The 24,535-nt window shown below is 43.1% G+C and overlaps 2 protein-coding genes across 2 annotated transcripts; both read left to right on the forward strand.

Annotated features, from left to right (window-relative positions):
• Positions 1 to 4,065: 4,065 nt before the first annotated feature.
• On the forward strand, positions 4,066 to 5,013 carry LOC146615730 (olfactory receptor 13C2-like). Its single transcript, XM_085373815.1, has one exon. It carries the CDS (start codon positions 4,066 to 4,068, stop codon positions 5,011 to 5,013), a length of 948 nt encoding a protein of 315 aa, XP_085229941.1.
• Positions 5,014 to 23,321: 18,308 nt separating this feature from the next.
• Positions 23,322 to 24,242, forward strand: LOC146615731 (olfactory receptor 6N2-like). Its single transcript, XM_085374029.1, has one exon. The coding sequence runs from the start codon at positions 23,322 to 23,324 to the stop codon at positions 24,240 to 24,242; it is 921 nt and encodes a 306-aa protein (XP_085230155.1).
• Positions 24,243 to 24,535: the final 293 nt, after the last annotated feature.

The raw sequence follows: 24,535 nt of genomic DNA on the forward strand, positions 1-24,535 counted from the left end.
GCAACTGAAATTGTACATCAAGCAAGAATGGGAAAAAATTCCACCTATGCAGCTTCAACAATTAGTGTCCTCTGTTCCCAAACGCTTATTGGTGTTGTTAAAAGGAAAGGTAACATAATACAGTGGTAAACATGCCCCTGTCGCAGCTTTTTTGGAATGTGTTGAAGGCATCAAATTCAAAATGAGTGAAGATTTTCAAAACAACAATAAAGTGTATCAGGTTGAACATCAGATAATTAGTCTTTGTAGTGTATTCATCTGAATATACTCGAGGTTGAAAAGGATTTGCAAATCATTATATTCTGTTTTTATTTAAGTTTTACACAACATCCCAACTTCATTGGAATTGGCATTGTACAGGGTGGGCCATTTATATGGATACACCATAATAACATGGGAATGGTTGGTGATATTAAAGTCCTGTTTGTGGCACATTAGTATATGTGAGGGGGGAAACTCGGCAAGGTGGGTGGTGACCATGGTGGCCATTTCATCAGTGGCTGTCCTAGCTTCATTTAGCAAGAGCCCACAGCGTAGCACTCGCCGCATGTCACTGGAGAGTGGCATTAGTCGAACATCCCTTCGGTGGATATTAGCTACTCACAAATGGCACCCTTACAAACTCCAGCTACTGCAGCATCTCAACGAGGATGACCCAGATCGGCGCACAGAATTTGCAGAATGGGCAAAGCAAAAATTGGAACAGGAACCTCAGTTCACGCAGAAGAGTTTGTTCAGTGATGAGGCAAACTTTTATGTGAATGGTGAAGTTAACAAACAAAACCACCGCTATTGGTCTGACACTAACCCACATTGGATGGATCCCTCCAAGACTGTTGGACCAACAAAAGAGATGGTTTGGTGTGGTATATGGAATACAACGATAGTGGGTCCATTCTTCATCAATGGTAACCTCAAGGCCACTGGATATTTGAAATTGCTACATGATGATGTGTTTCCCTCTTTATGCACTGAAGCTGGCACGTTCCCTGAGTTTTTCCAGCAAGATGGCGCACCACCACATTATGGGTGCCAGGTCCGAGCATTCCTAGATGAACAGTTTCCTGGAAAGTAGATTGGTCGTCATAGGCCAGTTGAATGGCCCCCAAGGTCTCCCGATCTGACCCCCTTAGACTTTTGTCTTTGGGGTCATCTGAAGGCAATTGTCTATGGTGTGAAGATACGAAATGTGCAGCACCTGAAACTACGGATACTGGATGCCTGTGCTGGCATTTCTCCTGCGGTGTTGCTATAAGTATGTGAAGAGTGGGAGAAGAGGTTTGCATTGACAATCCAACACAATAGGCAGCACATTGAACACATTTTATAAGTGGTCAGAAACTTGTAAATAACTCATGAAAGAATAAAGTTACGTTGAAACCAAGCACACCGTTGTTTTTCTTGTGACATTACCAATAAGTTTGATGTGTCACATGGCCCTCTTCCTATTGAAAAAAAACAAAAGTTGTATTCAAGATGGCCGGCTTCTAAACGGCCACCATCGTCACCATCCATCTTGAGGAGTTTGCCCCCTCACATATACTAATGTGCCACAAACAGAACTTTAATATCACCAACCATATAACCCATGTTATTACGGTGTATCCATATAAATGGCCCACGCTGTACATCCCCAGAGGTTATTGAGAATGTCCAAGCTAAGATCCTGAAGGAACTGCAAATAGAAACAGACAAACTATTGGCTTTTAACCAACGGACATAGTAATCTTCTCGTCGTGTTCGGGTCAAACCTGACCGATTTAAGACTTAACACACTCATAAATATTGTCTCAAGGCCTTATTGTCTCAAAGCTTTATGATATCTTCCACACTATGCACTTGAACATATAAAAGTGATGAATACCTCTTTCACTGAATTTTGAGTGTTTTATTCAACCTTGTTACACCTGTGGTGTTCCCAGTCAAACGTGACCACCATAGAATATGAATGGGAATGCATGCATTCACTCACTCACTGACTGAACGACCCACTGAGTGACCCACCGAACAACCAAATGAAAGACCCACTGAACAACCCACTGAACAACCCACTGAATTACCCACTAAACAACCACTGAACGACTACTAAGGAACCCACTGAACAACCCAGTGAGCGACCCACTGAACTGAATTTGGTGGTTAAAAATGTTTTTTGTGTTAATTTAAGAGCAGCTAAAACGGACCAGTCGATTTTGACCGGGAACACTAAAGTAAGGGGCAGGAGGTGAACATGACCGGAGGTTGGAAAGGCAAAGTAAAAAGCCTTTAGTGACAGATGTAGCTATACCAAGTGATATCAACATCAGGAAAAAGGAAGACTAAAGCTTGAGAAATACTAAAGGCAGAGCTGGAAAAGATAGGGAGAGTGAAAGCAGCTATTATAAAAGCTGGAGCTCCACAGGCTAGAGTGCAATGGGAACAGTAGTAAGCAGCATTTTAAACAATGAGCCAACCCTGGCAGAAAAGAGCAGTGAAACTGAAATAGATTACGCCTAGTGACCTATAATAGCAAGTGCACTTTCTGAGCTGAGGATGAAGACTGTGCCTAGACTCAAGATAACGATAAACCAAGATGCTATTTTCCCACCTTTGCAGATGTGAAAAGTGCTCTATGTATCATCTCTACTGCCAGTGTCACTAAACCAATGAGCTCATATTCGTCACTTTCACAGTAATCCTAGAATGGTAAATGGCCTGTATTTATATAGCGCTTTACTAGTCCCTAAGGACCCCAAAGCGCTTTACATATCCAGTCATCCACCCATTCACACACACATTCACACACTGGTGATGGCAAGCTACATTGTAGCCACAGCCACCCTGGGGCGCACTGACAGAGGCGAGGCTGCCGGACACTGGCGCCACCGGGCCCTCTGACCACCACCAGTAGGCAACGGGTGAAGTGTCTTGCCCAAGGACACAACGACCGAGACTGTCCAAGCCGGGGCTCGAACCGGCAACCTTCCGATTACGAGGCGAACTCCCAACTCTTGAGCCACGATCGCCCCTAGAAGCACTCGGGTCAAGCATGCACGTAGAGTAAGCCCCCCATGGAGAAGAAGGCTGTAAGCTAAAATCAGGGAATCCTAGATGGATGTTCACTAGTTAACTCAGGTGCAGAAAGCAGGTCATGAGAGACAGATCCGGGATCAAAAAGAGGTACAACAAGATGTTCATAACTGAGTCTCTTGAAACCACCAAATAATGGTTCACAGCTCGTTCTGCTAGGGTGAAGAGAAACTCCAGCAAAGCAGAGACAGGCTACAAGAAAGCCTATGGCTCAATTTCCCAAACATACTGGATACTGGAATGCTTGGCAATGTACAAGACTAATAGTGGACTAATTGCATTGATCAGTAACTTAGGCACGCAAGAGAATAGTCCTCCACAGTGAATTCAAAACTTTGTAAAAGATTTTGAAAATTGTAGTTAGTGATCTGGAACGTCATGCTGTTTAGGTGGACAATGTACTTGCACAATCATTCTTTTATTGAACATCTCTTTGTAGACTGACTGGCCATTAACTTAACAAAATGTGGGTTTACCCGTGTAAAAGCAACACACATTGGACATTTGTGGACCAGAGTCAGATGCAGCCAGTACAAGCAAAAGTGCTGAGTATGGAACTCTTCACTGTGACAAAAAACATAAAAGTAGCTGATGCATTTCCAAGGTATGTGTGGTCAGTACAGCACTGAAATAAAACACAAGGTAGAGCAGATAATCCTAAATGCCCACAGTGAACTCATTGGCTGGACACATTAATTGTACACACCGTGTACAGTCAACTATAAGAGGCTGAGCAATGCCATTTTAGACCTCCTCCTCTCTGGAGAATGAATCAACCTGATAAAAACCTTCTCAAGACTCACATGATTCATTATGTATATGTGGTTCATGAATGATAAAGATATAATTCAAGTTCAGATATCTTTATGAACAGGACACACAACACAGGGTTTATGTTACTGTAATTTTGTTTAGTTTGGTTTGGTTTTTTAAATTGTTTTATGTAGTCTGGTTATTCAGTTTATTTTTTTTATTAAATAGTTTTTGAAGACAATAATGGATCAAGAGTTAAATTTTACATATGTAACTCTGGACTGGTATGTGGACATTAACAAGTACAGATATGTTTTCTTTTTTATTATGTTTGCATTATATAGTCTAATAATCTGCACTAATTCTACTATTATGTACATAATCTGCATTCATAAAAACCTTCATGAGCCTATGTACATTTTCATTGCAGCTTTATTACTGAACTCTGTTCTTTACAGTACAACTATTTACCCAAAACTCCTGATTGACTTTTTATCTGAAAAACAAGTCACAACATATTCAGCCTGTCTCTTTCAGTTTTTTATGTTTTACACTCTAGGTGGTTCAGAGTTCTTTCTCTTGGCTGCCATGGCCTATGACAGATATGTGGCAATATGTAAACCTCTGCAATATCATATTATCATGAGAAAAACCACTGTGAGTATTTTTCTGATCATAGCTTGGCTTGTACCTGCTTGTCATATTGCAGTCCAAGCAATAGGGAGTGCTAACATTAAACTGTGTGACTTTAATATAAAGGGAATATTTTGTAACAATGCAGTTTACACTCTTCTGTGTGAAAGATCAAGATTAATTACCATCTTTGGTGTGGTTGCTTTACTAGATCTTGCAGTACTTCCTATGCTCTTTATAGTTTTCACTTATACAAAAATATTTATAGTCTCTTATCAAAGATGTAAAGAAATTCAGAAGAAAGCTGCAGAGACTTGTTTACCCCATCTTTTAGTTTTAATCAGTGCTTCTGTGTTTTTTGTGTATGATGTAAGCATAGCTCGGGTGGAAACAAATTTTCCAAAAACTGTACGGATAGTAATGACATTACAAGTAGTTCTGTATCATCCTATTTTTAATCCATTCATCTATGGACTCAAAATGAAAAAAATTTCAAAACACCTGAAAAGGTTCTTTTCCAGGCCACAATCAATCCTTGTATTAAAAGTAAATGCCTAGTACAACATTGCTGTTATTTTTTGGCTGCAGTTACTTAAAACACTTTTCATATGACAACATGAAATCATCCAAACTATCATGTTTATATATTTTATGTATGAACAAGAAATGCATGAAAATGTAAAGTTTAAAACATATCACTGTTGTGTTTTTGAAGAAGGGTATTGTAGTTACACCATTCTTTCAGACAGTGGACCTCATCTCTGTAGGCAGTGTCGTCATCGTCGGTGATGAGCCCCATCAGAGTGGTATAATCTGCAAATTTGATGGTGATGTTGCAGGGATGTCAGGGGGTGCAGTCTCTGGTGTAGATGTAAGTGTACTGTTAATGTTCATGGCGTCAGTTACACGATGGACCCATAGCCAACATAACAGAGCCAGCAGTGCACGGGCAGGAATTCATTTCTTACTTAGAAATTCAGACACCTCTTGATATTTAAAGAAGAAAGGGATGGGCGAAATCTGATTGTTTAACACAAACTCTGTTTGCCAGCAACCAAGCTGCTCTCAGCATCAAAAGACTCCACCTCCAACCTAAAGAAATATCAGGAAGTAAGTTCATTTTTAAAAACTAAAGTTAGCCTACTACAGTTACTTTGTTTTAGTTGTTATAGCATGAACAACCTGCTAGCTGCAAATAATTATTTGCAGTTCTGTAAGGACTAACCTCAGCTAACACCAGCTAACAATGTTAGCTCAGTGGTGAGCAGTCTTCAGTAATAGTAATAAATCACACAACAATAGTATGTAGTTGTAAAAAGCATGACAATATATTAAGTAATCCAAAGTATTCAGAATGCACACACATTGTGTAACTTAACCCTTTAGAGCCGATCGGAGCGGGAACGCTCTGTTATGCGTAACTATTTTTAAATCCCGGTAGCACTGCAACCACGTAAGCTAGCGCAAAAAATTTTTTTGCATATGAAACCGGAGGAGTTGTACTTACATATTGTGCCATCAGCTTGTCCTAGGTCACGGTTTCCTTCCACATAAAGCTTTGCAAAAACTGCATAAAAAGCGCTTGCAGGAACAAAAACATAATATTCCAGAAACACGCTTTGCCGGTCCGATCAGCTGTTCAAAACACTTCCTACGTTGGAATAGACGTCAGCGCGAACTTTTGCATTTCCGCCATCACCTGGCCGAAACCGGAAGTGACGTCATTTTCGCGGAAATGTAGTCTTTTTTGCGATCAGGGCCTCAGGGCCTATACTGCTCTTTTTAAAAGTTATCTTTGACTTTATGACTTTCTGTGTCGTTTCTGGGATGCTTAGGACTCATATTGCACTGCTGGAAATAGTTTATTTTGATGCATATGCTGCTTTTTTGCAAATTTGCAGTATAATATTTATTTTCGTTTTTCCTGCAGTGTATAAAAATTGGTGTATTTCAAAAATAAAACTATGAAGACACTCAAAATAAATTTCCTGTGGTGGGAAACTATTTTGTGCAACTTTTTTGTATTTACAGTTTTGAGGGATAAGCCTCTTAAATTTCTCTAACTACAAATATATGTTAAAAAATCAAAAACGATTTTCAATTTTTTTGTAGTTTATTGCACTTTTTTGCAATTTATGTAATTACTATGCACTTAATGAATACATATTATTAAAATCTGGGCTATAATGGTTGTATTGATGTATAGCAACTTGAAATGCTCCCAAAAATGGCTCCACAGCATGTAAAAATATAATATAAGCTCTGGCGGACTTGGTTCTATGGTAGGTCTTAAAGGGTTAATGGAATACGCTACTGTTACGTCCCTCTGCAGCCCCTAATCATCTCAATGTTTTCAGCTGGTGCTAATTGGCCACACCTAGTCAGGTGTGGATAAAAGCATACCTGAGGCGAGCTTCCCGGGGAGCTCACTTGTCTTTGCCTTGGTGGCACCAGCCATTTTAGCCAACCTGGTATTCCATTTTAAGACAAAACCTCTTCTCACTAACACTCTGGTATTCATCTTTTATTTTATGTTGTGGCTTTTGAGCCTGGTTGTAACATAAGTGGGGGCTCGTCCAGTAGTGATGGGCAGATGAAGCTGGGCAGATGAAGCTTCAGTGCGCATGCGCCAACCAGCGTGCAGCCTGTTACAGTCGCTCCTGCGACATTGAACTGTGTGCTGTTGGACTCAGGCCGTATTATTTACCCAGGGAATTCTCTCATGTCATCATGGTGGCTGTTTATGTTCCTCCTTCTGCTAACCCCACAGCTGCATGTGACACTATCCACTCTGTCATAGCCCGGTTAGAGACTCAGCACCCGAGTGCCTTTATTGTAATTTCGGGTGACTTCAACCATGTATCACTGGACAATACGCTACCAACATTCAGACAATATGTGGACTGTCCGACCAGGAGAGAAAAAATTCTAGACCTACTGTATGCTAATGTCAAGGATGCATACAGCTCCTCCTCCCTCCCCCCACTTGGTAGGTCAGATCATAACCTGATTCACCTCACCCCCCGCTATGTGCCAATTGTGAGGAGGGAACCTGTGACCACGAGGAGCATTAGGAGGTGGTCAGAGGAGGCCTTAGCGGAACTACAGGGCTTTTTTGAGGTGACCAACTGAGAAACACTCCGTGAGCCTCACGCCGAGGACATCAATGGGCTTACTGAGTGTATCACAGACTACATAACTTTCTGCACCGACTCCATTGTTCCAGCTCAGACTGTTCATTGTTACCCAAATAACAAGCCATGGGTCATCAAGGTTCAAGGTTCAAGGTTCAAGGTTCTAGGTTCTTTCAAGGTTCTTTATTATTTGTCACATGCATAGTTATACAAGTATAACACACAGTGAAATGTAGCCTGACACGCTCCTCGACATGTGCAAAAATTGGGGGGGGGGGGTGTAGAGGAAGAACATCAAAGGACATCAAAGCCCTCCTCAACAACAAGAAGAGGGCTTTCAGAGGGGGCAATGAAGAGGAGGTGAGGAAGGTCCAGGTGTTACTAAATGACAAAATCAGAGAGGCTAAGGACAATTACAGGAGGAAGCTGGAGTGGAAACTCCAGCAGAACACCCCTCCACACATGAGAGGTGTGGAGGGGCATGAAGACCATCACTGGATTCAGGCCAACCAACAGCAGTGGAGCTGAGGGAGGTGAGGATAGAGCTAACGAGTTGAATCTGTTTTTCAATAGATTCGACACTACAGTGTCTGCTCCCACCCCCACAACCTCACCTGTAGTCAGCCTGGAATCCAGAGCCACACCACTGTGCCAGCCTCTCTCTTCACATGGCGCTGTTGCCTCCTGTATTTTTCCTGACACCCCTCCCCCACCCATCACCTTCACTCAATACCAGATTGAGATGCAAATGAGGAGACTTCACTCAAGCAAGTCTGCTGGACCAGACGGAGTGAGTCCCCTCATCCTCAAGACCTGTGCCCCCCAGCTGTGTGGAGACTTTCATAAACTGTTTATGCTGAGTCTGAGTCTGCAGAGGGTACCAGTGATGTGGAAGACATCATGCTTCGTCCCTGTACCAAAGATGCCACGTCCCAGTGGCCCCCAGGATTACAGGCCCGTGGCACTGACCTCCCACATCATGAAGACCCTGGAAAGGCTCATCCTGGACCAGCTGCGACCCATAGTAAGACCACATCTGGATCCCCTTCAGTTCACTTATCAGCCTCGTCTCGGAACTGAGGACGCCATCATCTACCTGCTCAATCGTGTCTACACCCATCTGGACCAGCCGGCGAGCACTGTGAGGGTCATGTTTTTTGACTTTTCTAGTGCTTTCAATACCATCAGGCCGACCCTCCTGGGTGATAAGTTAGCAGCGATGCAGGTGGATGCTTCTCTGGTGTCCTGGATTGTTAATTACCTGACAGGAAGACCACAATATGTACGTCTCCGACAGTGTGTGTCTGACAAAGTAATCAGCAACACAGGGGCACCACAGAGGACTGTCCTCTCCCCCTTCCTCTTCACCCTCTACACCACAGACTTCAGCCACTGCACAGAGACCTGCCATCTTCAGAAGTTTTCTGATGACTAACGTTGAGGTATGGACAGCTACACACTGAGGCTTTGAGCCTCAGTCCTGCCCACATTGTATTCTGTAAAAATTAAATTTTGACTGCTTTTATGACCTTTGTAGTGGGGAGAACATAGCTAGGATTTAACGATTTAACAAATCTTTTAAATCCTTTGTCCTCCACAATGCTAAAGAGTCCTCAATCACCATGCTAACCAGGTCTTCATCTATTTGAGATTATTCTCCTGAGGAAAGACAACAAAAACAAAGCACAAATATAAATATCACACACGTAACTTATAACAGCTGTATAATATTGTTATATCATATAGTAACATTACTGCATGCTATATTATCATGGCATTTGATGGCTCACCTGGTCTTGCTCCACAATCGGTGTTCCCCCTATTCTCATGCAAAGCTCTGTAGTGCCTAAGCATGGATGAGGTGTTGTTGTTATATCCCAGCTCCCTGGCACATAGCAAACACTTCGCCTTGTACAAAAGTAAAGACAGCTTAACATAAATTGTATTGCATCATCAGTATTATGAAAATACATCTTCTGTAGAAATTTACATACCTTGTTGGGAGGAATAAAATCAAAATGTTCACACACAGGGGAGGACATACTCCTCTTCTTAGCTGGCTCCATTCTCTCCTGACTTTCTCTCCTCACTCTCATAAACCTCCAAACTGTCTCCAAACTGTCTCCAAACTCTCACTAACTGCAACTCTCCATCAAACACCCACATTTTTGAATGAAGTCTGAGGGGTTTATATTGCTGTCATAGCTCGCGGCAAAGTTCGAACCACTTCATGAACCAGTCACGTGGCAGAGCCGGGCAGCGAGGCTTCGGACGTCATCATTTTCAGCTCCTCCCATAAATGAAGCAAGCCTCGATACGCGCATCGCGGAAACGCCCCTCAATTACTCGACACAAGCTTCGAAGCCTCGATACAGAACGTCACATCACTATAGTCCAGGATCTTTGGACATTTTAGTGGAAACTGAATATTAGTTTGTTTTACTTTTAAGTGGGTGAGTGAAGGTGTTCACTGTGATTGAGCAACGTCCCTTTAGTAAGTGTGTTTCAGCTGGGTGGCTGTGCTGCCCCTCCATCGAAGCACTTGGTTGTTGTTTTGCTTTATTGTTTTAGTTTATTGTGTTTGGTGGTTATCCTGGGTGGGGGTACGCTTCAGAGTTTGGTAGGAGATTATATCCCTGGTCTGCTGCCTACCCTTGAGATTGCGTTTAAAGTTGCCTTGAGATCATTGTCTGGTGAGTGTTTTGTGCTGTGACCTTTAGTGTTGTGGGGAATATGGCTACTTTTGTTGGATCACTTGTGAGTGTTGTTGGCCAGGTGATGGCAATAACACTGTGAGGTGATGAGTAGGGATGGGTACCGGTATCCGGTGCCATCATGGCACCGGTTCTGACATAAACGGTAGTAACCAGACCGAAAAGCAACGCACATTTCGGTGCTTTATTTCGGTGCTTTATTTCAGTGCTTTTTTTCCTGTCCTGTGCTGTGATACACTTTAGATTCTAGCCAATCATTTTACATTTCCGAGGATAGTAGGCGGGTCCAGGTACATACGTTCTTTTAGAGCAGAGCTACAGATTAAAAATGCCCAAGGCGAAGCGGTCAAAAGTCTGGCTGTACTTCACAGCAAAAGATGCAAACTCAGCAGCCTGCAACAAGTGCTTTAAGCTGATACTGTGATACTGTGCAAAGGAGGTAACACCTCAAATCCGATGAAACACCTGGCGACGCATAGCGTTTTTTTAAAAGCTGAGAAATGCGCCGTATTTGATGCTGCAACACCTCACACCGTGCACATCTACTGCGGGTATGGTGCCTGTTATTGGACCCGGAGTTAGCAACATCCCCCAAAAACCTGAAGAGGAGAGTCCTGGCCCCTAGCCCTGCCAGTTTAGCAGAAATGATGACGGCTGATGATGGCAGCAGCAGCCGTTCTTCTCTGTGTGAGTAGCTTAATGTTATTCGTGTGTAATTTACGTTGAGTAGGCTAACCACACTATTACACTAATGCATGTAAGGTGAACTAGCAAACACCGTCGTAGTTACATGCGGCTGTCTTCTTGTTTGATGGCAGATACTCCCTTGGACAAAGTTTGTGTTTTTTCCATTGTTTAAGCACTGCTTCCAGCCAAGAGTGATACCATATATGCCCCATAGCTGCAGAAAAGGCTAACATTGTTATCTTTTTACAAAGAAACCAGCTGAACATGAGAGGTTTTTGGACAAAGTTGGTGTTCTCCATTCTTTAAGCACCGGTTTGAGCACCGTTTAAGCACCGGCACCGTTTCAAAAGTACCGGTTTGGCACGGGTATTGGATAAAACCTAACGATACCCATCCCTAGTGATGAGCCACCCTTGTTGTGATCATTGTGTGGCCATAGCTCTCCGTTTGTGGTTGGTCACTAGCATGCTTGCTTTACTGAACTTTGGAGTTTAAAGTAACTTGTTGTGGTATGAGGCCACTTGTATGTGACCATTTGTGTGGTGGAGACAACAGATCACTTGGTTGTGGTTATTTGCTACTATTTTTGGTTTTGTGTTGTAGCAGGTCAAGTAATCATTTTGAGTTGTACTGTTGTACAGTGTTGGTCACATGTTACTTTTTGTGTGTTCAGTGTGGCAACTTCAAAATCCTCATGTAGGGGCATCCATGCTTAAAGATGCCAACTATAATGTGAACACCGTGCTTCTGTTGGCTTTTACTTTTTTTTTCAGGTTTGTGGGTCAAGGACCTGAAGGTTTCAGAGAGGCTTTTAATAAATTTAGGGGTCCTAGAGGAACCCTTTTGAGGGAGGAGGTGTTACGTCCCTCTGCAGCCCCTAATCATCTCAATGTGTTCAGCTGGTGCTAATTGGCCACACCTAGTCAGGTGTGGATAAAAGGACCTGAAAGCAAGCTTCCAAGAAGCTAACTTGTCTTTGCCTGGGTGGCACCAGCCATTTTGGCCGGCCTGTGATGCCATTGTAAGATTAAAACCTCTTACTATTTACACTCTGGTATTCGTCTCCTTTTTTATGTTGCGGCCTTGAGCCGGATCGTAACAGTTACAAACTACATTTTGGGGCATGTATTCTGTAATACGTAGTGGAATACATTTTAAAAGTAACCTTCTCAACACTGAACATAAATGTAAAGTAATTTTCTAGCCTGCATTACTACAATGCTAAAACCTTGATGTTAAAACAAAGAAGCTTTCTGAAAAATGTGCGTCACTATTTCCAGTTATTTATTGGTATATTTACATCTTAAAGGAACACTTAGGTAAAAAGTTATGTTATATGCTGATACAGTTTGCTTTTCAATCCATCCATTCATTCATTCATCTTCTTCCAATTAGCTGGGTCATGGGGAAAGCAGCCTAAGCAAAGAAGCCCAGAGCTCCTTCTACCCGGCCACGTCCTCCAGCTTGTCCAGAGAAACCACAAGGCGTTCCCTGGACAGCCAAGAGACAAAATCACTCCAGCATGTCCTGGGTCTACCACAGGGCCTCCTCCTCCTAGTGGGACATGCCTATCACAGTTCGCGCTGGCAAACCGCTCCCTCATGCCTGTGTACTCCGTGCCTGCCGCTCTCTCATTCCTGCAGCCCTCCTGGGAAAACAGAGGCAGCCGTTAGTACCATTAATTTCACTGGTAAGCTCACACTCACAAACTGACAAGCTGGAGAAATGATGGGAAGTCTTATGCAATGATCCAGCTTCAGAGAGAGCTCCACCATACTCCTAAGTAGCTCCTCTGACTAGGCTTGATCAGCTGCAGGTGTGATCATTTCCTCAGGTGTGGCCAGCCTCTAGACGGGACACACCCACCAGGCCTGCCTGAAACTAGGGCTGGGTATCGTCACTGATTTCTAGAATCGATTCAATTCCGATTCCCATGGTCCCGAATCGATTCGATCCACGATTCGATTCGATTCGATTTGAATCTGGGAAATTTTGATAGTCAGAAATATTATAATTCAGATCAGTACATTTACATATTTTTGTATCTATAAAAAGGAAGCTGACACACGCAAGACTTTATCAAAGGTGTGAGCATCACAGGAGATGCCTTTGTGTCAAAGTAGCTGAAACTAAAACACAGAAAAACATGAAGGTGATTTTTCCTGGCCGGGGATTTTATAAAAATATTCTGCAGTACATCAAAAACGAAAGAAAACCATTAATCAACATATGAAAATCACCTCTGAAGTTACAGAGGTTTTATTAGAGACACGGCTAAGCGTTTTGCATTTTGCATAATTTTAAAAAGTTTAAATTTGTTCAGTATTGAACAGCAGAAATGAGGCTTTCTTTTCGGAAGTAAGTGAAAGGAAACAAACAGCGTCCGACAGGCTGTAAACAACGGTAGACTTGTGCGTAACAAGCAAGCGAATAATGCAGAAAACAGATTTTTAGACGGGAAACTGTTCTTGAAGTACAGAGAGAGAGAGAGAGAGAGAGAGAGCTGTGTATGAAGTGTGATTTTTATCGAGGTGGAAGCAAAACAGGAAAAGTCAGAGGAAATTCATGACGATGTTAATTTGAAGCACAGTTTGGATCTTCTTTTGCTGCTGGTTCGGTCAATATTGTTTGGAGAGAGATGAAACTAACAGCTTTAGAATCAGCGCAAAAGGGGTGTGAACACAAAGTGCGGACCCGCCGACAGATCAGAATCAGCGAGCTGTCGGCTTTCAGCCCCGACCGTGTCCGTGCCGTCGGGTGAGAAAGGCGACATCTCACTGATTCTGCGCTGTGTGTTTACGTCTTTGTGCAGAATCTGTGTTTCTGTTCTCATTTACTGTCTTAACTGTTTGGTGGTTGTTGAAATTTTGTGAGGTTTGAGTTATAGTAACTGACGGTAAAAATTCACCACAATGAAAATAAACTACACCTAAACTTGGTTTATACCTGCCCCTGATAGACTGCAGGTCATAACTTCTTCAATCAATCAATCAATCAATCTTTATTTATAAAGCACTTTTCATACAAAAAAAATGTAGCACAAAGTGCTTTACATAGTTAAAAGCAGCCCACCCCACCCTCCAAATCACTCCCCACACTCTCATTAACATAAATGATGTGAATACACACATATCGCGCCCCCCCCCCACACACACACACACACATACGCACATGCGCACACTTAAAGAGTAAAAATTGGGCTGGGCTCGCATGAGCCAAGTGAGGAAACACTATAACAGGGAGCCGTCTGCACCGGGAGCCGGTCACAGACCGCAGCCTCCAGGCTGGGCAGGAGCAGGAGGAGGGAGGCCAAGGAGCCCCCCAGCCAGGCTGAGAGGACCCCCAGAAACCCAGCAGCCACAGTCGATCACAGCCCCGGTGCAGAGAGCGCCCTCTGAGGAAACACTGGAGATATGACACAATAGGATATATACAGGGTAAAATGATAAAATAAATAAGAACGGGATACAATATAAATATAAATATAAATAGAGTAAGAAGATTAAAAAATGAATAAGAATAAAATCAATAAATATTAGGTAAAGTCTAAATTAATAATAGAATAACAGGATAGAATAAATAAGCATAAAATAAATAAACGTTAGGTGAAAGCTAAATTAAAAAGGTGGGTCTTGAGCCTGTTCTTAAAAACATGTACGTTCTCTGCGGCCCTGAGCTCCTCCGGCAGGCTGTTCCACAGACGAGGACCATACCACTGAAAAGCTGCCTCTCCGTGAGTATGTGTCCTGACTTTAGGGAAATTCAAAAGGCCAGTACCAGAGGACCTCAGGGTCCGCGAGGGTTCGTATGGTAAAAGCAGATCTGAGAGATAAGAAGGCCCAAGACCATTAAGACATTTAAAAACCAATAAAAGATCCTGAAACACATGGGGAGCCAGTGCAGCGATTCTAAAACCGGTGTAATGTGGGCCCGCCCTCTGGTCTTCGTCAGCACACGAGCTGCCGAGTTTTGCAAGAGTTGTAAAGTTGAAATATTCTTCTTAGGAAGACCAGAGAGCAGGGCATTACAGTAATCAATGCGACTGGTAATAAAAGCATGCATCAGCATCTCTGTGTTGGCCCGAGAGAGAATAGGGCGAACTCTGGCTATATTTTTTAGATGATAAAATCCAATTTTGGTTACATGTTTAACATGTGGGATAAAACCAAGCTCAGAGTCAAAAATAACACCCAGGTTTTTCACTTGTAGCGAAGGACATAGTGTAAATGCCTCTAATTTAGACAAGAGTTTCTCTCTCTGAGCCTCAGGACCGAAGATTAAAACTTCAGTCTTGTCCTGGTTAAGCTGTAAAAAGTTTTCTGCCATCCAAGATCGTATATCTAAGATACAGTTAAAAAGGGCATCCATTGGTCTGGTGTCATCAGGAGACACGGAGATGTACAGCTGCGTGTCATCAGCGTAACTGTGGAAGTTCACTCCATGCCTGCTGATGATACTGCCGAGAGGGAGCATATACAAATTAAAAAGTACAGGGCCTAGAACCGACCCTTGAGGCACACCACATGTCATTTTATGGATCTTAGAGGAGCATGTATCCATACTCACCATAAAAGTTCTGTCAGAGAGATAGGAAGTGAACCAGTTATGTACAGCACCAGAGAGGCCCACCATGTGTTTCAGTCTGTTTAAAAGAATAGCATGGTCTACTGTATCAAAGGCTGCGCTTAGATCCAGTAGCACCAGGACTGAGAGCTTTTGGGAGTCCCAGTTACATCTAAGATCATTTAAAACCTTTAGGAGAGCCGTCTCTGTGCTGTGGTTCACCCTAAATCCAGACTGGAATATCTCCAGGATCTGTCTATCATTGAGAAAATCAGTAATCTGAGTAAAAACAAGTTTTTCTAAGATTTTACTTAAAAATGGTAAGTTGGATACAGGTCTGTAGTTATTAAAATCATTACAATCCAAATTGCTCTTCTTCAGAAGGGGCCTCACCACCGCCGTTTTAAAGGCAGCAGGGAAGACACCCAACTGAAGAGAGCAATTCATCATGTATAAAAGCTCAGCCTCAAAAAATCCATAAAGTGTTTTAAAGAGTGAAGAAGGGATTGGATCTAAAAGACATGTGGTGGGTCTCACTGTGGAGAAAACTTTCTGAAGGTTCTCAGCATTTACCAGGACAAAGCTGTCCAGTGTCTCCTCAGGTACAATCGAGCCCTCAGATGTGTTTACAAACATATCGCGATTAGATAAAATATCAGATCTGATGGCGCTGATTTTTCCCCTGAAGTGGTCTGCAAACTGCTCACAGAGTGAGTCTGTGGGGGTTCTTTGGGAGCTGTTAAAATCAGGGTTAAATAAATGATCTATGGTGGAAAAGAGGACCTTGGGATTATTTTTGTTAATACTGATTATTTTGGCGAAGTATGAATTTCTTGAGTTCCTTAATGTATTGTTGTACATTTTAAGTTGCTCGCTAAATATTTGATGGTTGATAGTATTTTTATTTTTCCTCCATCTCCTTTCTGCTGCCCTGCAATTTCTTTTGAGTTTTTTGACTTCTTCGTTTCTCCAGGGTGATGCATGTTTTACGTTAATCTTTTTGGTGGTGAGTGGAGCAACGGAGTCAAGGCTTTTCTTCAGTTTGCTGTTGAAATGATTAAAAATCAAATCGCAGGGTGCAGGTAAAATCACAGGGGGGCATTCGTCTAAAACCCTGGTAAAATTTGCAGCCACTTCAGAGGTTAGATAGCGCCTCCTCACAGTTCGCACCGAGGTCTCCCGCTGAATAAAACCGGTGATGTTAAAAAACACACAGTAGTGGTCAGAGACAGCCAAGTCAACAACAGAGGACACGCTGGTGGACAGCCCATGGGTGATGACCAGGTCCAGAATGTGTCCTCTGTTGTGAGTCGGCTGCGTGACGTGCTGGATAAAATCCAAACAGTGAAGAATGTTTAAGAATTCTTTTGCTGCAGGATCAGAAGGATTATCTATGTGCAGGTTAAAATCACCGGTTAAAATTATCATATTATAGTTTGAATGTATGTTTGTTAAAAATTCTGAGAATTCCTTGATAAAAGCAGCGCTGTCTTTAGGTGGTCTATAAATTGTGACAGATAAAACTGGAGGGCTGCTGAAAACAATAGCATGGAATTCAAAAGTGGTAAAATGATCAAATAAAATTTGTTTGGTGGTGATTGTGTTGTTGGCTAAAGATTCAGTCCCACCACCTCTCTTACCACTTCTAATAGAAAAAGAGAAATTAAAATTTGGTGGGGAGGCCTCAGTGAGAACAACTGGTGCATCCGAACCCAGCCATGTTTCAGTTAAATATAAACAGTCAAGTTTATTATCTAAAATTAAATCATTAATAATAAAAGACTTGTTCGACAGAGAGCGTACATTTAAAAGTGCCATACTGATTGAGACTGGTGGATTTTTGACAATAGAGTTGAATGGATGTTGATATTTTTGAAGAGGCCGGAGGTTATTAATGTTTTTGGAGTTACTGGATTTATGATAATTCTGTTGCTCTCTGTTTGTGATTATGACGGGTATTGTGTTGACTGTGGGAGAGAGAGGTCCTAGTCCAGAGTTTTGTGTATTACTGTTAAAAGTAGAATATAGGAGCTGGGACCATGGGAACATCAGTCAGTGGCAGACAGATCAGCAGGTAATGTCAGTTTGGGGTAGTGACAGGGCGATGTGCGGGAGTGCTGTACGCCAAATGCCAAATTGGCGGACAGCAAACGGCGTCCCCAGGCGTTGAGGTGGAGCCCGTCTGCCCCAAAAAGATGCCTCCTCTCCCAGAAGGCATCAAAGTTGTTAATAAAACCCAAGCCGTGGGAGACACAGGCGGAGGAAAGCCAGGTGTTAAGGCTGAGCAGCCGGCTGAAACGGCCTATCCCTCTGCCACAGGTGGGGGTGGGCCCAGAGATAAAAGCACTCACCTGCAACTGACCAAGGAGGCTGAAGAGTTGGAGGAAGTCCAACTCTTCAGCAGCTCAGATTGCTGTTTGGGGATGTCATTGGTGCCGATGTGGATGATGAGCCGGTTAACCTGTGGGTGGGGTGCCAGAATGTTGGGAATTCTGTCCACTATGTCAACAACAGTGGCTCCCGGGAACGACAGCGTGAGCGCCCCCCTCATCCGCACGTTCCTGACGATGGAATCCCCGAGGACCAGCGTGGAGAGAGGAGGTGCCACCGGGGGCTGTTGGCCATCTGAGACGCCCGCGCCGCGACACTGGGGGTGTTCAGATGGAGATGCGCCAGCCGGACTGCGTGAGTGACTCCCAGGTAGCCGCGCCGTGGGTCCTCTTCTCCGAGGAGCCGGGGTAAAGCACAGCTCTCCGTGGTGAGTTTGCACCACAGCGTCGGGTTGCCCGCCGCGGCTCCGGGGGCGTAGTGGTGGAGATGGCGCAGACCTCAGCGACACAGCGGGATGGCGAGGGCTAGCGGTCAGAGGAGGAAAGTCCACAGGATCCAGGACATTGAATTTATTCTCCAGAGGGGTGAGGGTGCGAGAGACGGATCCTCCTGCCCCCTCTGCAGCCACCACGCGTCTCAACCACGGTCCATGGCGCTGGTTGGAGTGGAGTGGAGCTGACCAGAGTCTTGTGTCTGGCCCCTAGCTGAAACCAGGAGTTCTCGTCCTTGGCAGAAGCACCAGCGACGCAAGTTGAGAGCCTGTGTTGACTGTTGGCGGGATCTTGGGACACAGCAGCTGGATGGTGCACTGTGTCAGCGCTAGTAGCGGTGGTTTGAGCTTTGCCAAGGAGGATCGTGTCAAGTTCGCATTCAGCCCCCTGGATTTGGTATAGCGTGGATATCCTTTGTTCCAGCTCGATCACTTTTTGGCTCAGGTTGATGCAGCTTTCACAGCTGGATGTTGAGGTAAGTGGTGCCATTCCGGAATCTCGTACCGGCGACAGCGTCAAAAACAAAAATAGAAACTGCCACTTTAGCTTACGTTAGCTAAAAAGTCAGTCGTGACGCAGCAAGAAAAGAGTTTCAGATCAGTATCCAGCAAAGGCAAAACCAAGCTTCCAAAACTTTTCGATGCACGAGCGCCTTCAAACTTCAGGCCTCAACAGGCCTGAATCCTTCCTTCTTACCTGAAGTTCACCTGACACTCGGACCAGCGACCGCCTCTGGTCTCTCCTCCTCCTGTCTCCCCTTTCCCTCATCCACCTGCTGGCCTTTATGGAAGCTCTGCCATAGCCACCATCAAACAACTGAGTTATTTGTACACATTGGCCAGCATCTGGCCACCACCTTTCATCGTTCATACCGTTACACCCCCCCCCCCCCCCCCCCCCCCCAAAAAAAAAAGAAAAAAAGAAATTGGCCTCCACCCATAAAAAAAAGAGAAATCAGTATCGGCCCACGGGGCAAATGCCCGGTATGCCCGATGGCCAGTCCAGCTATGTCTAATAGTGTCTTAGCAATATAGATAAAAAAGTCTCTGTCTGGCTCATTTGGAAAGTATTCGGATACAAATGCTAGTTTGTGATTTAAAATACTGCCAGTGATAAGTGCCAGCCAGCCATTTTCATCATTTGTGCTATACCTGATGGCCAAGTCAAATTTCCTCTTCAGCAAGATACAAACATCCTTGGGTTTATTTGTTGCACAGGATGAAATATATAGCACTAATAAGACATGATAATCTGCAAAACATATCCCTCTTTAGCTATAACTGTTACTGCTTTACTGCTTTCAGGGAGTAGAGGCTGTGTGTGTTCCAGGGAAGAACTGAGGTATAAACCACCAACACCTTATATGGAAATGAGAAGTTGTGCTACAAGTTATGAGAGTTGTGTGTCTGTGTGCCTGACTGGAGCGTAAATAAAACTCACTTTAAAAACACTCATCAAGTGTTTGTATTTTTTTTTTTTAAATTCCACGACAAGATATAGGTGAATATTCATATCTGTGCATTCCCAGGTGCTGCCAGCTAAATCTAGTTTTTATCACTCCCACTTTTCCATTCAAGCACTCTTCATCTCCACCACCAGGGACCGTACTACTTGACAAGCTGTTGTTAGAATTAATTTAATATTACTTTCTAGTATCAGCTGATGTTTACTGGAGCCACAGCCGTAAAAGCTGTTTGTCATGATGTCGGTTTGGATATCTGGTGAGAGGGAAACACGAAGGTGAAATCAAGAGATGTCCTTAAGTGGTCATATGATGTAAACTGTTTAGAACTTATGCATATATACCAACAAGACAGTGTACATCACTGTCACAACAGCGTTTGTTATCATCCAAAGGCTTTATGGTTTCTCCTATAATACCTGGTGGGCTTGTCTCTAGTCAAAATGCCCAGACTGACTTTTTTCTCCCACTCCAGCTGACCAGGTGGTCAAGGTGCAGACTCAAGGCACATCGTTTTTGACCCCCCCCCCAACCCCTTTGCAGTCTTTTGCTACTCGGGTTAAACATGATATATAAGTCACTTAGATAACTTCTAAATGTCAATGTTTGGTTTATTTCAGTGTTTGATTTGTTCCTGAGTAAAACTTCATAACTAGACCGTTTTATTTAATACTGAAGTCTTACTTGGAGAGCTGTCAGTATATTTTGAATTTCACCTGTTAGATTATGAAAATGTTTCCTCCTGAATTTAACTATTTTTTAATATTATACTTAATTCAAAGTCAGCTGTTTAAATAAGAACAGAACATTTTACATCAGGGGATACGACAGGTGAAATTCAAAAAAATAATTGTCTGATTTCCTGCATAAGAGAGTAGAACCGCTGCAGTGCAGACCTCCAACTGAGCCATCTTACATCATTGTATTACACAACATCTCCGTATTCTGGATGTTGAGTAGAAGCTGTTCAAACTGGCGGTGGCACAAGGCTTTGGAGAGAATATAATTAATAGCCTTTATCACCGGTTACATAACATGGCCATATTTTAAATGTTTAGCACAGAGTGCTTGTTGGTGAATAATACAGTGGAGTTTTATAGCTTTACGTCCTTCTTTGCTGACTTTGTTACAGACTAGGGTTGTTAATTCCTTAGTGAGTATTTCAGGCAGCAGAAACCCAAGAAAGAAGAGGAGCAAGGAGAAGAACCATCATGGAAGGATAGGCCCCTGCATGGTATGTACCAGTAGCAGATAGACTTGGCTAACATTCAAAACAATCCAACCAGTAGCTGGACAAAGCTGGACTGAGAGACAGCACTGAGTCATGAATCATGGCATCACAGGAACAAGCTCTGAGCACAAAATTCATAGAGGCTTGGGTCTACCAACCCAGGAGAGACCCCATGTGCAGACTGTGCAAAGATGCCCCTGAGACAATTCAGCACATAACAGCTTGGTGCAAGATGCTAGCAGGCAGGGCATACATGGAATGCCATAACCAGATGGCAGACATAATATACATGAACAGCTGTAGTGATAGATTTCTCTATACAAAGTGATAACAATATCAGGAAGAAGAAACATGATAAGCTTGAGAGTAAAAAACTGAGAAAGTAACTTGAGAAGATGTAGCGGTTGAAAGCCACAGTTGTTTCTGTGATGATCAGAAATACTGCATGGTACCCTTAAGTTCCCAGGTCTCAGCTTGAGGGGACTCGCAGGTTGAATAGAGTTAGAGGTCCAACCCGCAGCTATAAGACTTTGATCATCCTCATTCACATATCGAAACAAGAAAAAAAAAGACCTTCTTATTCAAGGTGTTTCTTTAGCCTTTTTGTCATAATGCCGACCTTTTGCCTATGCTACTAAGCCTTTACTAGTCCCATAGATTGAAAAAAAAATGTGTGAGAAAACACAATGAAGGACATAGGACTATAAATGTCAACTGGTGTCATGGTCCTGGGTCATTTTGACCAGGACCTGGTCCAGCTTCAGCTTCGCCTGGTCCAGCTTCAGCTTCAGCTTCGCCTGGTCCCTCCTCGCCTGGCCCTGCCTTGCCTGGTCCTGCCTCGCCTGGGCCTGCGGTTGCTACGCCACCATCCAATGTACGTCCAGCCCCTCAACATCGCCGGCCACCTTCCAGGCCACTGGCTGGGTGTCACCGCCGTCGTGGGCGGCCTCCGGTCCAGCTCTGTTGTCGCCGCCACTGCCTTCCGCACGGCCGGCCTCCGGACCAGCTCTGTCGTCGCCGCCGCTGCCTTCCGCGCGGCCGGCCTCTGGACCTCCATCGTCTGCGTCGCCGCTGCCACTGCCTTTCACGTGGCCGGCCCCCTGAGTACCCTGTGTTTGACTTTTGTGCTGTCGGCCTCCGGGTCGGCTTCCTGAACTTTTTGATTAGTGGACTCATGATTGACCCAGTGGGATTTGTTTTGAGTTATTCCTGTATCTCTGTTCTTGGGCTCCTTGTGTTTTGTTTTGTTTCTCTCATCCAAGAAGCTTCTTCAGTTCTAAGGTCAAATGGTGGGGAGTCCCAGATATAAACCTAGTGGGAGTATCCCCCTACAGAGGGACAAAAGGACCCCCTGATGATCCTCTAATCGCCTGAGCCAAGGTGTGAAACTGGGTGTGGGTCCCAATCAGTCAGAGTTTCGGGTGAGTTCATTGTGAAACCTGGCCCCACCTTATCATGTGAAGGTGACCTTAGAACTGAAGAAGCTTCTTGGATGAGAGGTGAAACGTCTTCAAGTAACTTAAAGAAGTCAAGACACTTTTCTTTGCAAGCTCCTTTGACTACGATGACCTGGATGACTGAGAACCTTCACAGACATTTCTTGTTTCCCATTTTATTGTGAAAGGTTTTGCCTCATCTCAGTGTGTCTAGCTTTGCTCCCCATGTATTATTAGCACGAACCCTCCCAGCTGTGTCTCCCTCCTGTTTTCCATTCCCTGATTACTCCCCTGTGTATATAAGCCCTGTGTTTTCCTGTGTTCCCTGTCGCATCGTACCCTCAACTAGCTGTGTGTTCTGCTTCCGTGTTTCTAGTATTTCTAGTGTTTAGTCATCTGCTCCAGTTTAGTATTTCTTTTCCAGTGTTTCCGTCCTCAGTTCCTCTGTTCAGACTTTTGTTGGTCTTTTGGTGAGTTTAGTTAGTACAAGGTTTTTCCCAGCAATAAAGCTGTGCTTTAATTTTCACTTCCGTGTCTGAGTCCTGCATTTTGGGTCCACCACTCCTGCTTGCCTGCCTGCCACACAACCAATCATGACAACTGGTTAGATTTCCTGAAGTCGTTTACATGTTAGTGGAGAACTTAATGAGTCCCACAGAGGATGGAAGGTTTTCTGATAAAACAAAGCCACATAGTCACTTACCTTCTTAGTTTAATGTTAGAAATATATTACTCCAACACTTGTCTTTTCATTTGTTATTCATGAATACAGTTTATGTAATCTAGTTCCATGGTCAATAACATTTTTGGTCATTCAATGGATGTTGAATTAAATGTAACATTGTTAACTCTTGGTGGGTTTGCAGAATTGCACAAATACAGGTATCTCTATTTTGTGGTTATATTCACACTTTATATTCTGATACTCTGCTTTAATTCGACTATAGTGTGCCTTATTTGGACTTGCAAAAACCTTCACGAGCCAATGTACATTTTTATTGCAGCTTTGTTAATCAACTCTGTTCTTTACAGCATGATTATCTATCCGAAGCTTTTATCTGATGTTTTGTCTGAAAAACAGATTATATCGTATACGCTTTGTCTTTTCCAAGGATTTTTATATTACACCTCAGCTGGGTCAGAGTTTTTACTGTTGGCAGCAATGGCATATGACAGGTATGTGTCTATATGCAAACCCCTGCAATATCCAGTTATAATGAATAGAATAACTATATATGTCTCTCTAGTTTTAGCTTGGCTTATACCTGCTTTTGAGACAGCAGTGTCAGTTGTGTTGTATTCTGAAGTAAAACTCTGTAGCTTTACTCTGACAGGAATTTTTTGTAACAATTCAGGATACAAGCTTCAGTGTGTGACCTCAGTGGCAATATCTGTATATGGTGTGGTCATGTTGATAAATATTGCCCTTCTACCTTTGCTTTTCATACTTTTTACATACATCAGGATTGTTAGAGTATCTTACCAAAGTTGCAGAGAAGTGAGGAAAAAAGCTGTAAAGACATGTTTACCCCACTTGCTGGTGTTAATCAACTTTTCCTGTTTTATTGTTTTTGATGTAATTATAGTTCGACTGGAATCTGATCTATCAAAAACTCTTCGCTTAATACTGACTTTTCAGTCAATTTTATTCCATCCTCTTTTAAATCCAATTATATATGGACTCAAAATGAATGAAATTTTTAAAAACCTCAAGATATTGTTTTGTCATGTTAAATAACACTGGTATTGCTGCCCTATTATCAAATGTATGAGATTTCATCGGCAATTGTAATGCAAGTTAGATAATGGATAATTATGCCATGGCATTTATATAAATGTTAATGCCTGCTATTCTAGCGATGACATAAGTGATGGTCATAAACTAAAGATAAACATTTTCTTAAACTGTTGCTGGTAAAATTTGATGTCTAAACAGCTTATTTGCCTGCATTTCACATTTTCCTTTTTTTTGGTTAGAGATTATTATTTACTATTGTTGGTTGTAAATGCTCAAAAACAGTTTATTAAAAT

Source organism: Diplotaxodon limnothrissa, linkage group LG16, assembly GCF_057381915.1.
Source record: "Diplotaxodon limnothrissa isolate DT_005_m linkage group LG16, D_limnothrissa_male_GT1.1, whole genome shotgun sequence".
NCBI classification, from domain to species: domain Eukaryota; kingdom Metazoa; phylum Chordata; class Actinopteri; order Cichliformes; family Cichlidae; genus Diplotaxodon; species Diplotaxodon limnothrissa.

Coding starts and splice junctions, on each gene's coding strand:
- LOC146615730 (XM_085373815.1), top strand. CDS start 4,066: ATGGATCAAGAGTTAAATTTTACATATGTAACTCTGGACTGGTATGTG.
- LOC146615731 (XM_085374029.1), top strand. CDS start 23,322: ATGGATGTTGAATTAAATGTAACATTGTTAACTCTTGGTGGGTTTGCA.